The sequence below is a fragment of the Mesoplodon bidens genome (assembly GCF_964165515.1).
Source record: "Mesoplodon bidens genome assembly, chromosome: 9".
Lineage (NCBI taxonomy): Eukaryota > Metazoa > Chordata > Mammalia > Artiodactyla > Ziphiidae > Mesoplodon > Mesoplodon bidens.
In genome coordinates this window covers 15940889-15957151 of record NC_138166.1, presented here as the reverse complement: position 1 = coordinate 15957151, position 16263 = coordinate 15940889, and the positions used below count along the sequence as shown (strand labels likewise).

The 16263-nt window shown below is 38.0% G+C and overlaps 1 protein-coding gene across 1 annotated transcript in view; it reads right to left on the bottom strand.

Moving 5' to 3' along the window:
* Nucleotides 1-12938, bottom strand: part of POU6F2 (POU class 6 homeobox 2) — a gene marked incomplete at its 5' end in the record, with an annotated part of 481865 nt that extends 468927 nt beyond the window's left edge. Inside the window, one exon of the mRNA XM_081244434.1 lies at nt 12834-12938. Within this exon, the coding sequence (XP_081100560.1) occupies nt 12834-12938 (105 nt within the window). The remainder of the gene's footprint in view (nt 1-12833) is intronic.
* Nucleotides 12939-16263: the final 3325 nt, after the last annotated feature.

The window sequence follows — 16263 nt, the reverse complement described above, 5'->3', positions numbered from 1 at the left end:
ATCTAAGACTTTTCCACAGGTAATGTTTAGGGCCATGGTTCAATTCTGTGATTTTGTGTATGTTTAAGGATTCACACCCTGGCTTCCAACATCCTTAGGGCAAATTCCAGCTTTGCCACTTACTGTCCATGCAAACTTTTGCCACTTCGTGTGTCACCTAATGAGTGAGATGGAAACAATAGCAGTAACTACCTCACAGAGTTGCTGTGAGGATTCAACCACGCTTGTAAAGTTCCTGGCACCTAGTAAGTACTCACTAATTGGTAGGCTATTGCTAGTGATGTTATTTTTCAAATGACTAAATATCTAGCTCTTTTCTGGATGAAAAATGTTATCAGAGAACAAACGTATGGACACCAAGGTGGGAAAGCCATGGTGGGGTGGGGACGGTGGTGGGATGAATTGGGTGATTGGGATTGACATGTATACACTGATGTGTATAAAATTGATGACTAATAAGAACCTGCTGTATAAAAAAATAAATAAAATAAAATTCAAAAATTAAAAATAAAATGTTATCAAACATTTTCTTGGCTATTCAACAAAGCTTACAAGCTTCCGGCTGAAACACAAACACGCACACACGCACACACACACACGAAATAAATACCACACTAAATTCCCTCCATTCTTCTCCTGTGTTTTTATGATTGTGTGTGTGTATGTGTGGGGCGCAGGGTGGGTCAACACTGTTTCATCTTCATTACCTCATTTCATTTAAAATAACATTCATTCAATTTAAGAGGCACTGTGATGGAGTGCATTAGAAATACCCGTAACGCTTTTTAAAAACAAAAACAAAAACTAATACTCAGATCCTACCCAGGGAAAGCGAATCAGAATTTCTGGGGACTGGTCCTGCATATCAGTAAATTTTTCCACTGTTGCCTCAGGTGATTCTAAAAGACAGCCAGGGTTAAGAACTGGTGTAGAGGGAAAACAGTGAACCCTAGAAAGAATATCTGGGTTCAAACCTCACTTCTGCTTACTAGCAATATGGATATAAATAAGACCTATAACCTCTCTGAGCAGTTTTCACTTTCATAAAATGGGAATGATGACTTGGATCTACTTCTCAGAGTTGTGGGTTTCAAATGAAACTATTAATATCAGAGCTGCTCTGCAATTTGGTCTTGAAAGCCTCCTTTGAGCTTTACGTGAGGGAGTCAGCTACTTTTAAGGCTATACATGAAGCATGATCATTTCCTATCCAGGTTACTTGTCCCAGCATCTGTAGGGAAGAACAGAAAAGGAGGAAGCATATACCCACCCAACTGGGAGTTTCCTAGAATCAGTTCAGGGAATCTGTGCAGTGGAAGATATCACAGTCAACCCACACTTCCATCTCTTATACAAACACTATTTCATTACTTCCCACTTCTCTTTTCAGTTTACTGCATGTGAAATGATGTGGTTAAGATGAATGAGAGCCATATCCTAAAAGAAATGTAAAACATAACTTTTCACATTCTCTTAAATATTTAAGTAGCGTCTATTTTGTCTACTTTACCAGAACCCTAAATTAGTTGATTTCAACACTATGTCTGATTAGTTTTGATTCAGCCCTTCTCCTGACTGCATTATTTAACCTACGAATCATGGTTGAAGGATTGGTCTGACAATATGGAATACAGAAAAGAGGAATTTAACTGACATTAATTACCATGAATCTCTTTTGGTCTCCTTTTCACTAATCTAGGTATACTAACTGAATAATGCATTGGAAGCATATATCTCTGTCAATTATCTTAATAAATAGCATTGAGGCCCATGAAAGAAAAGAAGTTATGCATTTTGTTCAGCTTGGAACACACACAGAGGTTTTAAAGTCATAGTATATCTGAATGAGAACAGTCACTTTATGTTATTATCTCTTATTCTTACTTCTTTGTCACTAAATACAATATTGTGATCTTTATTGTTATTTGAATTGGTTTGATTTTTTTTAAATAAATTTATTTATTTTTGGCTGTGTTAGGTCTTCGTTTCTGTGCAAGGGCTTTCTCTAGTTGTGGCAAGCGGGGGCCACTCTTCATCGTGGTGCGCGGGCCTCTCACTGTCGCGGCCTCTCTTGTTGTGGAGCACAGGCTCCAGACGCTCAGGCTCAGTAGTTGTGGCTCACGGGCCCAGTTGCTCTGCGACATGTGGGATCTTCCCAGACCAGGGCTCGAACCCGTATCCCCTGCATTGGCAGGCAGATTCTCAACCACTGCGCCACCAGGGAAACCCGGTTTGAGTTTTTAATATATAAGTGATAAATATCTATTCTTGTGGCATAAGCTATCCTTCACTTTTAATATTACACCTCACCTTTTTTAGGAGTTACTACTTAGAGTTCTTTTGGTAAGGCAAAAGATTCTGGAATTTTTTATGCTAAGAGAAGTGAAACATCCATGCTGTTAGTCTCATTGCAGAGATGAAATTATATTTGAAAATCTAGATGCTCACCAAGAGGTAACTGGTTAGCTATTGTGGTGATCATTTCACAATATATACAAATATTGAATCCCTATGTTCTATACCTGAAAGTAATATAATGTTAAATGTCAATTATAGCTCAATTTTTTAAAAAAAGAGAACTGGTTAAAATTAGGAGTTTGGAATTAAAATATACACACTACTGTACCTAAAATAGATAACCAACAAGGACTTACTGAATAGCCCAGGAAACTATACTCAATACCCTGCAATAACCTATAATGGAAGAGAATGTAAATAAAGAATATATATATGTAACTGAATCATGTTGTACACCTGAAACTAACATAACATTGTAAATCAACTATATTTCAATTAAAAAAATTTTTTAAATTAAAGAAAGAGAGAACTGGTTAAATAAATTAATGTATCCATAAAAGGGAATATTATAGAGAAGGGTACAGATCTACTGGTAGTAATATGACATGCTAAAATACATTTTTAAAATCTGAAAATAGTTTGCAAAACTCTTTGTACAGTATGGATCTACTTGGGTTGTATAAAGATTTTCTATGCTTACACGTGAAGAGAAAATTTCTGGAAGGATACATAAGAAATTATTGATGATTATCATTTGTGAGGAGTGAAATGATGGGGTACTTTATCTTTCACTTTATACTTTCCTGTGTTGTTGAAATTGTTTGTCATAAGCATGCATGACTTTTATAATTTGTTGAATAAAACATTTTAAAAGACTTGTTGGATTCCATTCTGTAACTTGCCTCTATCATATGCATATAAAAGTTGTATTCATGGAGTTCAGGTTTCTTGAGCAATAGCCTCCTGCTCTCCTTGCTTGGCCCTACAATAAACCTTGCTCTGGTCCAAAAAAAAGAATTGTATTCATGTTCTGCAGGTTTTACTCAGATTCTTCACTCTCTGCCCGAACTAGCTGTTTAATTTCTATATGATGAATCATGGTAGAAGGAGATAAAACAATCCCAGTTGATATGTTTCAGCACTTGTTGAAAGCAGCTATAAAATAGAAGTACACCGCTAAACCCCCTGTTTTGGGAAGGAAATAACCACAGTAATCATCTTTTTGCAGTATACTGATCAACTGTGTGTTCAAATTTCTACTATGATCTTGATTTCTAGAAGTTGCAAAGTATTTTTCCATTGTCTTGAACAACTTAGTTGAGCGGGGGAGTATTTTAACTAAACAGCAACCATAATTTTTTCATGTATTAAAATTGAAAACAGAGAGTTAAAGTATTTTTAGGTTATTAGAGGTTAAATCATCAAGTATCCTTAAAATGGCTAAGGGATGTGCATATGTGTTTTCACTAATTAGATTGCCTCATTTTCATTTTTACTCTAAATTCCTTAATCTCTGGAATTCTAGACATAGGTTTGTTTACAAATGGATAAAGTTTTCCAAAAAGAAACAACTTTAGTTCCTAAATTAAGTATTAACATTTTGCCAGGAACAAAGTATGACTGTCTTAGATTTGAGCCATAATGTTATTCATTGTTCCCAGAAACCTTTTGACTATTACTACAAACACCTTTTATATTAGCAACATTAGAAATACACTAAGAAATACACCTAAGAATGTGTAAAAACTCCTCTGTTAAAGATTTGAAGCAGAGAAAATGAATACAGCAGTGATCTATTTTTCATACCCTTGAACACCATCTGCTAATATGAGTAGTGAGAAATTTTCAAACTGGGGGTTCTTATATCACAGCCAAATTTCCACAAAATCTCTTATTTTCCCAAATTCTGACCTGGGGCCTTTCATCCCACAATCATCACTTCTGCCTACCACTCAGCCAACATCTTGTCAAATCTGGCTGCAAGATTAAGTTTCCCGATTCGGAATTCAATATAGGAACCCTAAGGATATAAGATCCAAGCTGGAACATTCTGTTTTTTTTTTTTTAAAAAAAGGATAAGATTGTTTCAACCCAGAGACCACGGTTTGCCCTGACCATCATGATGAATCATCAGGGCTGACTCGAAGTGCAATGAGCCTGATGTTCTTGGCTTTATTTGTGCACATTAAGCAGAATTTTACATTTGTCCCAACTCTCAACCTTTTCTCCAAAAGGTTGAAAGAGCCTTGCTTTTGAGTATCATTTAAGGCTTACAGAATTAACTAGCTCTAACAAGCAAATCTGGCCTGCCATAGCCTGATATTGTGCGCCTGGCTCCATTCTTACCCATGCTACCCTTCAGCTTTGGATGAATACCACTGAACATCTAAGAAACATCTACCTTTCTTTTCATATATCCTCAATATCCATTAGGGTTTCTGGTGCATGCTTCTGTGCTGGTGCAATCTTTGCCTCTCACTCTCAAAATAAACAATATTTGCCTCTCATTCTCAACAATATTATCTCTCAAGTAAAAGTTTGGCTATAAATACAAGTTATTTAAAAGATTTGTAATTTGGATTTTCTTTTAGTATTCAAATTCAGGTCAATATTTACCTCTTGGCACATTGTTTCTTTCATTAAAAAAAAAAAGCCTCTGTATAAGTTCTGCACTTTAAAAAAGCACTTTGTTGTTTCAAAGAAGAGTTTACCTGAGTTCATCCGATCAAGGCTAAAAACACCACGTAGGGCTTCCCTGGTGGCGGAGTGGTTAAGAATCCACCTGCCAATGCAAGGGACACGGGTTCAAACCCTGATCAGGGAAGATCCCACAGGCCACGGAGCAACTAAGCCTGTGCGCCACAACTACTGAGCCTGTGCCCTAGAGCCCGCAAGCCACAACTATTGAGCCTGAGTGCCACAACTACTGAAGCCCGCATGCCTAGAGCCTGTGCTCCACAAGAAGAGATGCCACCGCAATGAGAAGCCTGCACACTGCAACTAAGAACAGCCCCTGCTCGTCGCAACTAGAGAAACCCAGGCACAGCAAAGAAGACCCAATGCAGCCAAAAATAAATAAATAAATAAATAAATAAAATTATTTATTTATTAATTAAATAAATAAAAATAAAAACACCATGTAACAGGTATTTAATATTTTTTAAGTATACGTGTTTCTTTAAGTTTTTAGGTGTTAGAGATCGATGTTCACTTCTTAAAATAGTTTCCAATTAATCATGAGAAATCAAAGTCATAAAATATGCAGAGTCAGCATTATAATAACCACCAGAAACATGTATATTATTAATAAGGTTGCTATTTCACAACACCCAAGCACTGGTTACACTCTTGTAAAAAGCTCCAGAAAAAAAGTGTTTCTTAATTTTAAAATTCGTGTTCCAGCATTGTGAAGCTAATTTTTTTTCCTTTTGGCTTTGTTTTAAATGTTTATTTGTCCTGTCCTATTGTTTCACTGCCTATTTGTGTGCTCTACTATTGCTAGACGAGATGAAAGATGCTTACAAAATACCTTACTGAAAACACTACCTACAGAAGCAACTGTGTTGGTGAATTTTCCACTAACGTTTTGCTTTGTTTTGCTTCAGGTCTTGTCTCTCTTTCCAGTGCCCTTTGCTGCCTGGGCAGCCCACGAGGATTCACTTTTCACTTATGACTCATCCGACTGACTCTGGATTACAGCGGAAAAGAGAAGAAAGGCTGATGGAAAAATGACACTGAAGGAAGAGAGCAAAATACCAGAGCAATGAGTTTGAGTAACTATGTTCTTTTCATTCAAGGTGTCAACACGTTGATTTGCATCTTTGACCTTAGGAGGTGGGAGCTGGATATTGTAGGAGTATCTCTTCCCACTGGAATAATCCACCCCCCTGGGGGAGGGGGTGGGCTGAACATAGGTGAAATTTAGAATATTCTGTTGATTCTCAATTTTTATTTCTTGTTCTCTGGTTAGAAAAATGCTGCTAAGGGAATAAGGTGACAGTTCACCTAGAATCAGTACCAAGTACCAACAGCTAATCTCTCTCTTTGGAAAAAAGAGTCCTTCATATCACGGGGGTTTTAAAGCTAGTGATAAAACAAAAAGCTATTTTCTGAAACCAGCCCCTTGAAAAATAAAGTGTTCTTAAAATCTACAGAGTTGCCTTTAATATAAACAACCAGAGATGTTTTCAATTATCTTGCTACTACTTACATACAAAGGTTTTATATTTAGGAGAAGTGGTAGCATTGAAATAACAATAATATGGTTATTTACAGTTGGGCTAAAGAAAACAATACAAGCATAGGGTAAACAGGAAAGAATTTATCAAATAATAATTAGTAAATTTTCACCAAAATTGGCTCACGTGGTATAACTGGGAAGAACGAGACAATAATAGCTAGAAAGAAAAACGAATCTTACTGAAATGTAATGACAACCTCTCACAACCCCTTCTATAAATTTTGATTACAACTTTGGATCAGCTCAAGACATTATGAGTCAACAGAGTAATTGACATGTGATCCCAGAACAAGGCTTCACTCAGTAATTTACTTTATTGGACACACATTTCACCTACCAAAAAAGCAAAAAGAAGGAAGGGGAAAAAGAAGAATATAAAGGCAGGCTTGAAATTATATTTAGAGCGGCTATTATCTCTCAAGTAAAAGTTTGGCTATAAAATACAAAATTATTTAAAAGATTTGTAGGGCTTCCCTGGTGGCGCAGTGGTTGAGAGTCCGCCTGCCGATGCAGGGGACACGGGTTTGTGCCACGGAGCAGCTGGGCCCGTGAGCCATGGCCGCTGAGCCTGCACATCCGGAGCCTGTGCTCCGCAACGGGAGAGGCCATAACAGTGAGAGGCCCGCGTACCGCAAAAAAAAAAAAAAAAAAGATTTGTAATTTGGATTTTCTTTTAGTATTCAAATTCAGGTCAATATTTACCTCTTTGCACATTGTTTCTTCAGGTCTGATCCTTTTATATTTGCATTTTATTTCACAACTTTATTTTCTACTCAATCAAGCATTAGAAAAAAAAGCATCAGCTTATATGATATCATAATGAGATTGAAAAGTGGAGTTTTTCAATATTTGTGAACATGTTAGTTAAACTGTAATTTTGGTAAACAATAAAGTTGAAAAGAGAAAGATGCTTTAAACTGTATGATTAAATGCAGCTGACACAGCAAAGAAATGGTCAAGGAAGGAATACCTCTTTCAATGACCTACAGAACAAGTACTATAGATTTTACACATAGGAAACATATACATTCAAACTTTCCTTCATAAGCATTCATATGTGAAATGTTTCAGCAACCTCTCTCTGTATTCTAGATATATGAATTCAAAAGCTTTAAATTCTTAAGCATTGAAATAATACTTGAATAGTATATAGAGTTTCATTAATTGGCCTTAGAAATAGAATAGAAAATTTAGTTTCAAAACCAGATTTCAGGGCTTCCCTGGTAGCGCAGTGGTTGAGAATCTGCCAGCTAATGCAGGGGACACGGGTTCGAGCCCCGGTACGGGAAGATCCCACATGCCACGGAGCAACTGGGCCCATGAGCCACAACTACTGAGCCTGCGCATCTGGAGCCTGTGCTCCGCAACAAGAGAGGCCGCAATAATGAGAGGCCCGCGCACCGCGATGAAGAGTGGCCCCCGCTTGCCACAACTAGAGACAGCCCTCACACAGAAATGAAGACCCAACACAGACAAGAATAAATAAATAAATTTACAAAAAAAAAAAACATTTCATGTGCTGGTTGTTCAGTATTATTATTAATATTACTGTATAGTATTATTACTGTATTGACAGATTTTACTTTAAGGGACAAAATTGGCTTTACAATTTAAACACCTGCTCAAGTTACATAGTTAACTTCAATTTAAAACTATTTTAAAGGTAATAAAAACTGAGTTCATCTGATAGAATATAAAAAGCTAACATCAACTTTCCTCCAAGTATAAGTGGAATATTGCATGAAATGTTTAAGGTCAGTTAGAAATACACAGTACAAATTCAATTTTGGTGAGTTCCGCACTTACAAAAGGCATACTAGCAGCAGAAAGAATAATCGTTAATTAATTTGTATTTTTCTAGTAGATGATTTACCTATAATAATACCTTGAAAAAAGTATTCTCAATTAAATCCAAACAATAATAATTACACATCCCCAAAATATATAAATTTGTTGAAGCAAATAGGTCAATTTCAAAGAAAGGTGGGCATTCACACCTACAAAAAATGACTCTAAAGTATATGAGAGTTATGCTTGGCACACATAAAACTGGGTTAGTTTAGCCTCAAAGTTTAATTTTTATAGAAGGGGTATGAAAAGCAGTCTCCATGGACTGAGAACAATCTGCAAGTGTATAATTTACACACTGTCAGGGTCCCCTCTCCCTAGGCCACCTCCATTTCACACATCAGCTTGACTATGTTCTAGGTAAGCACATAGTTCTTAAAGCATCATTAAAATACTGTTTGGAACAAGGGAGGGTATAAACAAACTGACCTATAAAATTGTTTTGATGCTAGAACAACGAAATATTTGTGTGTTCTAGAACCCTCATATGAAAAAACATGCACTGAGGTACTGTTAAGCCAAATGCACCCAGTTACCCACACTCACTCCCCTTCTGAGCTCTTAGCACAGTCACTGAGTATGGTCTCAGACAACTGCCTTCACTTTCTAAGGTGCCACTTTCAAACACTTTAAATTGTCCAAATCTACCTTGAAAAAAAAAAAGACCCATTTTACTGGTAAGGAAAATTGCAACAGCTTTTGATTGCACCTCCCATGCTGTTAAATATGGTTTCTTTCCTCTTCTCCAAGTACTTCAGCCATGTCCACTGGGCATGCACACTAGAGCCCTTTTATCCAGCTGTCTCTCCCATTCCCAGCAAACTCTTAGATGTGCCTGATACATATTTTTATCTAATTTGCCTCATCTGTTGTTTTTATTAACAACTAATTTAATATCCTCTGTCCTATAATATTTCCAGAAGTCAGTATATAGAAACACGCAGCCAAGCCCGGACCCTCAGGCCTGCACATAAAGATGGCAGGCTAGCCTAGGGTCCTCTGGGACAGCAGTGCCAGAAGGATTGGACACGATGACCCGTCTGCATGAGATGAGAAAAAAAAAAAAACAAAAAAAAAAACCAAGAGGTCTGTAATACTGATAAACTAAGCTGTCACTCACAGGCCACCAGCTCAGGTCTGCAAAAAAGATGCAGTGAACATTGAATGACCATGAGAGGTAGAAATGTGTCTTCATTTTAAAAATGATATTCAGACCCACTGGTCAGAACCTGCTTAACTATTTAATTTGAATTGATTTGAAAATCATCTGAAGGTAAAATCCCTCCTATGGTTCCAAGGGTTAGGAAGCTTGCTACAGATGACTATCAAAAATCTGGTTTGATTTCCCAGAAACTGTATGAATGAACCAAGTTTCTTTATCTTGAGATACCAGGCTGGGAGTTTGTTCTTAAGTACTAGACTGCTTAATTGCTTGCTTGGGGAAGGGAAGGCCCTGGGGGAAAGGCACGTACAACAACATCTCTTCTATCTCTTCCACGAAGCCACTGCACTCTCCCGAGCTGGATCATGACCAGCAACGCAGAGAAGTCCCCTCTTCCCCTCCAGTGGAAGCATCTAGATATGCGATCCCAGAGATGAATGAAAAAAACCTGAAGACCCTATTTCACGGGAATCTTTCAGTATTCTGAATGGAAAATATCATTGAAAACTAGTGATTTGCTCCTCCAACTTAAAGCCATGTAGGAACGGAACTCAGACCAGAAAAAATAAAAGGACAAAAATAATTATCATTCCAATACGTATTTTGAGAAGGAAGACAAAAATTTGTATCATCAACTGAGACTGATTCACACCTGCTGAGTAGGGAAAAGATGATATTGAAATCAAAAGCTGAAAAATAAACCACCTCTTTCTGGTTATGAGTGACTAAAAAGCAAGAAAAATTATTTTCACATTCTTGTCCTTATTGTTAGAAGTAGTGGTTTGAGCCAATATTCCTACCTGTGCTATAACAGTTAAAAGGAAATCATTTCAAATCTGGATGTCATCTTTCTTTTTATATCTATAGATATGGGTTCAATTAGGTTTTTTGATTTTAATAGTATGTATATGGGACAGGATGCTCTTTTTCTTTGCTCTTGAATATTAGTGTTTCAGTTTCTGAACTAAAAATGTACAAAATAGTTTTTGTACATATTTAGTACAGAAAATTTTACAACCTTCAGAACAACTGCTTTTATAATTTACAAGCTCGACATAAGTATCTGGGTTTTTTTTTTAAGAAATAATTTATGAGAAATGAAATCTTCAGAAAAAAACTGGCTACTTTGATGCAACTATTTAGTAAGTATAGTAAGTATCCATAGCGAGTAATTAACATATATAGTTCCTGGACACACTTAAAAGCCTTTAAAAATCACTTAAAGTACACACAAAATACAGAGCGATGTAATAATAGCAACCAATATGAAATCCTGACAAATTCGAAGTTTAAGTCTGGTATTTATAAAGTGTATGCCAATTCCTTTTTTTTTTTTTCAGTATCTACTTGAACCTTTTAAAAGTATATACATGAGCAATTATTTCCAATAAACAATATTGAATAACAAATTAGAAATATCTCTTCTGTTTTTTTTAACCAAGCTTCTTTTCCCAGCTAAGGGAAATATATATGAAAGGAAATCCTTTTTCTTATTTGGTACTGAAACACAGTAATTTTGCACAGTATTAAGGCCGTACTGTGGTCTACAGAAGAGAGAACATGCTTGCCAACTAAGAAAAGTTTTATTTAGCAGGACAAGACAGTTATCAGAGCTCAAGTTTTATTTCTACATGAAAAGGCTATCTATTTTCACAGGTATGTATTTCATTCCACATGGCACAATTATTTTAGCTATATTTCACACGCTTGCTCATCAGTGAATACTTATATTGAAATGGGTACTAACAGTATATAAAATCAGTCTTTACATATTTTTTTCCTGACAAATATATGCCCAGAGACTTCACTTTATATATGTCTGTAACACAAAAACCAACTTGAAAGTTTTAAAAAATACTGTTCTGTAGAAGCAGCTATCTACGGCTTTTAAAACAGTATGAGCCTGTGGAAACACCGTATTATATATCTGACATTTTCCATCTAAAAATACATTATGAAGCATGCTGGTATTAATAAACCATGTGCTTTCAGACCCCTAAAGTGCTTTGCTATAATTTTGTTGACGGTATATTTCCATCCATACTATTAACATACAGCAAACAAATTTTAGGTCATCACCTTGCCAGCCTGTCTTGATTGGAAAGTGTGGGGGAAAAAAAAGGAAAAAAAAAACTTTTAGGAGTTCTTCAATATTCGTAAGCATATTCTGATTTATGAGTTAACAGTTCCTAAGTAAGCAGAGATAACTGAGAAAAATTTTGGTCAAAAATACATTACACACAAAAAAAGCAAACCAGAAAGCAACCACATATATTCCCTTTTTCCTCACCCCACCCCCATCACAGGCAGAAAAATCACCCTTCCTTTGCAGCAGGGCACGCTCATTCCTCTCATCCCTTCAGTTATTGGAAGGCAAATGAAAATACAATGACCCTTTCCTCTTCTGATTTAGCTCACGCCGCAAACATTTAAACACAAACTGAAACTACTGATTTCACAGAAAGCACCGAAACAGAAAGAGCAAGACTCACTGACCCATTTGGAAGAAGACAAAGACGACAGAACAGAACGGGAAAGCTCTAAAAATCAGCTTGTGAGGCCTCTGAGAGATATTCTTCTGGCATTTCATCACAGCAGCCCCAGACCAGTTCACCTCCCTAGATACAGGGTGGAGGCACTAAATAGAGCTGTTTATTAAAGCTGTTGTGTGGATTGCATTAGGAGGCGCAGGCAGACCACCTGGACCTTTCAGGCTGTGGCAGTGTTTAATTTGCAGCCTGCCCGTCCGCAGCGGCCAAGACCACTACTACATACATCTAACCAGGCTCGATCACACATTATCTAGGTTGGGAGTAAAGGCACGTGTATCTATATATTTATATTTTCCATAGAGCAAGGGAGAGAGAGCGAGAGAGAATATAGCCAAAATCAAAACATTGAACAGAAAATTGTTAACTACCTAGAAAACATAACACTTTATCCTCTTCTCACACTTTCTTCCAGAGATCACAATCTTAACGGAAAATAAATTCTAAAAAAAGTATATTTTTAAACATTCAGGCCAAATGATAAATAAATTTGTTCTTTGGGGTTTCTTTTTTGTGGTTGTATTAGTTTGGGTTTGTAAGCATCACATTGAAGTTTGAGCTGAGCTTTCCTAGCTAGATTTTAATGGGTGCCTTTTCCCTTTCACACTTTCAGCGCTATGCTGGCAGGTAGCTGAAGATACAGATAGAAAGATGGTACTGTAAATATGAATTATGTGAATCATATGGTGAGACCCTTGTGGAAAAAAGGGGAGTTGAGAAATGGCTGACTCCATACCTGACCAATTACAGCTCGCATGGTCCCCGTGTCCTGCTGGGCTGAGAGATCGCAATCCATCATATGTTGTCTTTGAAAAGGAGAATGGGGGTTTCTGGCACGCATCTGTCAATCAACTTCTGCACTCACAACCATCACCAAAAGCAAGGGGGGAAAAAAGTCAAGCTGCTCCACCAAATAGGATGAAACTGTCATGTGACCTCCGGCAGACATGCACACACACATTCACTACCTCCACAGAGCGTAAGAATCTTCTGTAGATATGAAATGACATTGACAAATATCCAATACCAAGTAAATAAAGTGAGACAAACAGCTATTCACCAAAGACAAAACATTGGCTGTAATCTCCCACTAAAGGTTTAACAAACCTCAGAGGATCTTTTTTTTTAAAATGCTCTGGAAACCTATGTTTAAAACAAAAATAAAATTAACTATTTCATGTACTAATGGAGACTTTGATTTCTATGCCACCATATAATTTTTTTCAATGATAATTCATTGTCTTATTTCTCTTAACCTGTCCCTAATGATTTTATCTTCAGATTCTCTAAATGACCTTTTGATAATATGCACTAATCTCTTCAGTTTATATAATGTCACCTTTATGGAAAAGCATGAAATGTTCACCATTGAATAACAGATACCTTGCTATTTGTTAATTGGAAACGAACATACACAATCATTTGTGTAAACTGCGATGACCACACAAATGTAAAATATTCAAAGTGTGTAAATAGTAGTCACTAAACTTTTTATCTTTTAAAAGGTTCGGATATGATTTATTTGCAGCTCGTCTAAACTGATGCAACGTGATAACAAAAATTTCAACTTTTTTTCATTTAATTTAAGCTATTTCATCCCACACACCCTAGGATAGATTGTTGATGTATTATGAGTCAGCTATTGTAAGAGTGACATGAATATCACCTAGAAGTTATTTAACCCTTTCAGGATTAAGATCAGAACCTGATTTTCAAAACAACCTGACAGATATTCCAAAGTTGCTCTTTGAAAATCCAAAACCATAAATAGTATCCATTAATTTGGTGGCTTTGTGGAGTTACTGACGTTTGCGTTTGTCCACTTTTTAAACTTAAGTTCATCAGTTGGTGTACTCTCACTTTTCCAAAAAGAATTTACAGGAATACTTCGTGTTATTAAAATGGGGATGTTTTTTCAAGGTTCAAAACTAACATTAAGCTTGAGAGGTAAAGGAGTGATGAGAAATGTTTAATAGAGAATATATATTCTTATATATAACGTTGTATTGTATCATCCCTTGAAAATTAAGTACAAGGAACTTCAAGAAAGAAAAGAGAAAAAAAGAAAAACAATTTCCAACATGTTTAAAGAAAGCTTTAAGAGAACAGAACCAAGGATTGAAATCTCATCGACTTCTCATTAAGTGTTGCCTCACAATATAAAGATTTACATACACACACGCGCACACACACACACACCCTTAAATCTGCATCCCCAAACAAAAAAAGAAACTGCACCAACTGTGTAGCCCTCCTGAGAACTGACGACGGGAAAGGTCCTCCTAGACATGATTAAAATGCACAGATAGCACTGACACCCCGTCCCTGCTCCTGGAGACACGGACACACACGGGTGTTTCTGCAGTCACCCCAGATCAGACGCTGCTGGCGCGTCGGTCACCACCTCTGGCCGGGGAAGGGGAGGCGGGGACAGCCCCCCGCCTCCCCAGCCCGGAAATCTGGGCCGGGGTCGCCGTGGGACCCGGGAGGGCTCTGCCAAAGTTGCCCAAAGCCTGAGGGCTCGCAGAAGGCAGGTGGGGCGCGGGCGCTCCTGGCGTCGCCTTCCTGGGACAGGGAGACACAGACACACAGACAGACAGGCAGACAGACAGGGAGCGCGGCGGGACCGGGAAAGTTGCGGAGGAGGGGCTGGGCTGTCGTTCTCACCTCTGCAGCGCAGCGCGGGGATCCTCTCACTGCCACCTCCCTGCTGGCTCAACCTCCCCCTGAGATCGAAGCTTCCTGGACAGTTTGGGGGGTAGGGGGCAGGCTGAAGGATGAAGCCAAAGACCCCCATTTGAAGCTCCAGGTGGTCCGGCTTGACGTAGGGACAATTGTTTGCTTACACTAGGGTTATTTACATGACCTTCTGGCCTGTGTTAATTACCGTAATTACTATCGACGCTGGGGGAGCCCGGAGCCAGGTTCTGTCAGGCGCTTGATATTATGTTACCTCACGAAAGCCTCTTAACAACTCAGTGAGGCGGGGACAGTCATTCCCATTTTACAGATGACCTACAGAAAATATATAACTGCACAAGATTAACAGGGACATGATTCACACCTGCTCGGAATCCAAAGACGGAGCTTTTCCTATGAAACCAGAGTTGTGTGACATTCAGAATAACGGCTACCATATGTACAGTACAGACTCATTCAATAAATATTTATGGAGCCTGTACTATGTGCCAGGTGCTGTGTTAAGTGCTTGAGTTTCGGCAAAACATAGTTCCTCAAGGGTTTTTACATCCTAGTGTTTGATCAGATACTTGTCAAATAATCACAGAAATGTAAAATTTTTAATTATTCTGAGAGCGGTGGAGGAAAGCAAAACCTATATCAAAGGCATTGACCTGGTCTTGGGTGTGTGTAGGTTGAGCAAAGGGGAATTAAGCAATTAACTTGAAATAAACTAAAATTGGAAGAATGTTAGGGAAGAAAAGGGAAAGGGTATGATGGAGTAAACATTCTCTGCAGAAGAAATGTGCAAAAGGCGGGGAGGAGCGTGGCTTATTGGAAAAGCTTAAGGAAAGCTTTCTGCCTTGTGTGGAGCACAGACTTGAAGGGAAAGAGAGGCTGGAGGTGAAAACCAAAGCACATAGGGTCTCTTCCGTTGTATCAAAGATTCTTTACCTGAGCCAGGAGCACGGTGAAGCCACTGAAAATACTTTAGCAGTGTCTCACACTTAAATTTTGAAAGATGTCTCTGGCTATAGCGTGGAAAGTTAGGGCTGGGGCGGGGGTAATAAAAGTGGATTTGGTGAGACCAATTAGTTATAGGGGGGTGGTGATGGTATTGCACGGAACTGGATGATTTCAAGATGAGAGGTAAAATTCACAGAACTTGGTGGCTGATGGGTAGTGGAACTGGAAGGAGGTGACTTTCTGGATTCCACAAAACATACAGTGGGTGATGCCATTTTCTGAACTAGGGAATCAGGAGGAAAACCAGCTTGGAGAAGGGCAGTATGGATCATAATTTTAGTTTGAGATTTATTTTCACTACAATCCTCAGGGTGAGAATGATTATCCCTTTTCTGATGAAAAATCTAGGGATCTCAGGGATGAAGCAACTTGCCCACGGCCAAGTAGCAGCAGGGAAGGTTCATCTGAGGGGAAATCCAGGTTCCTGACCCCTGCATTAGACTGATTTGGAATGAGTTGGT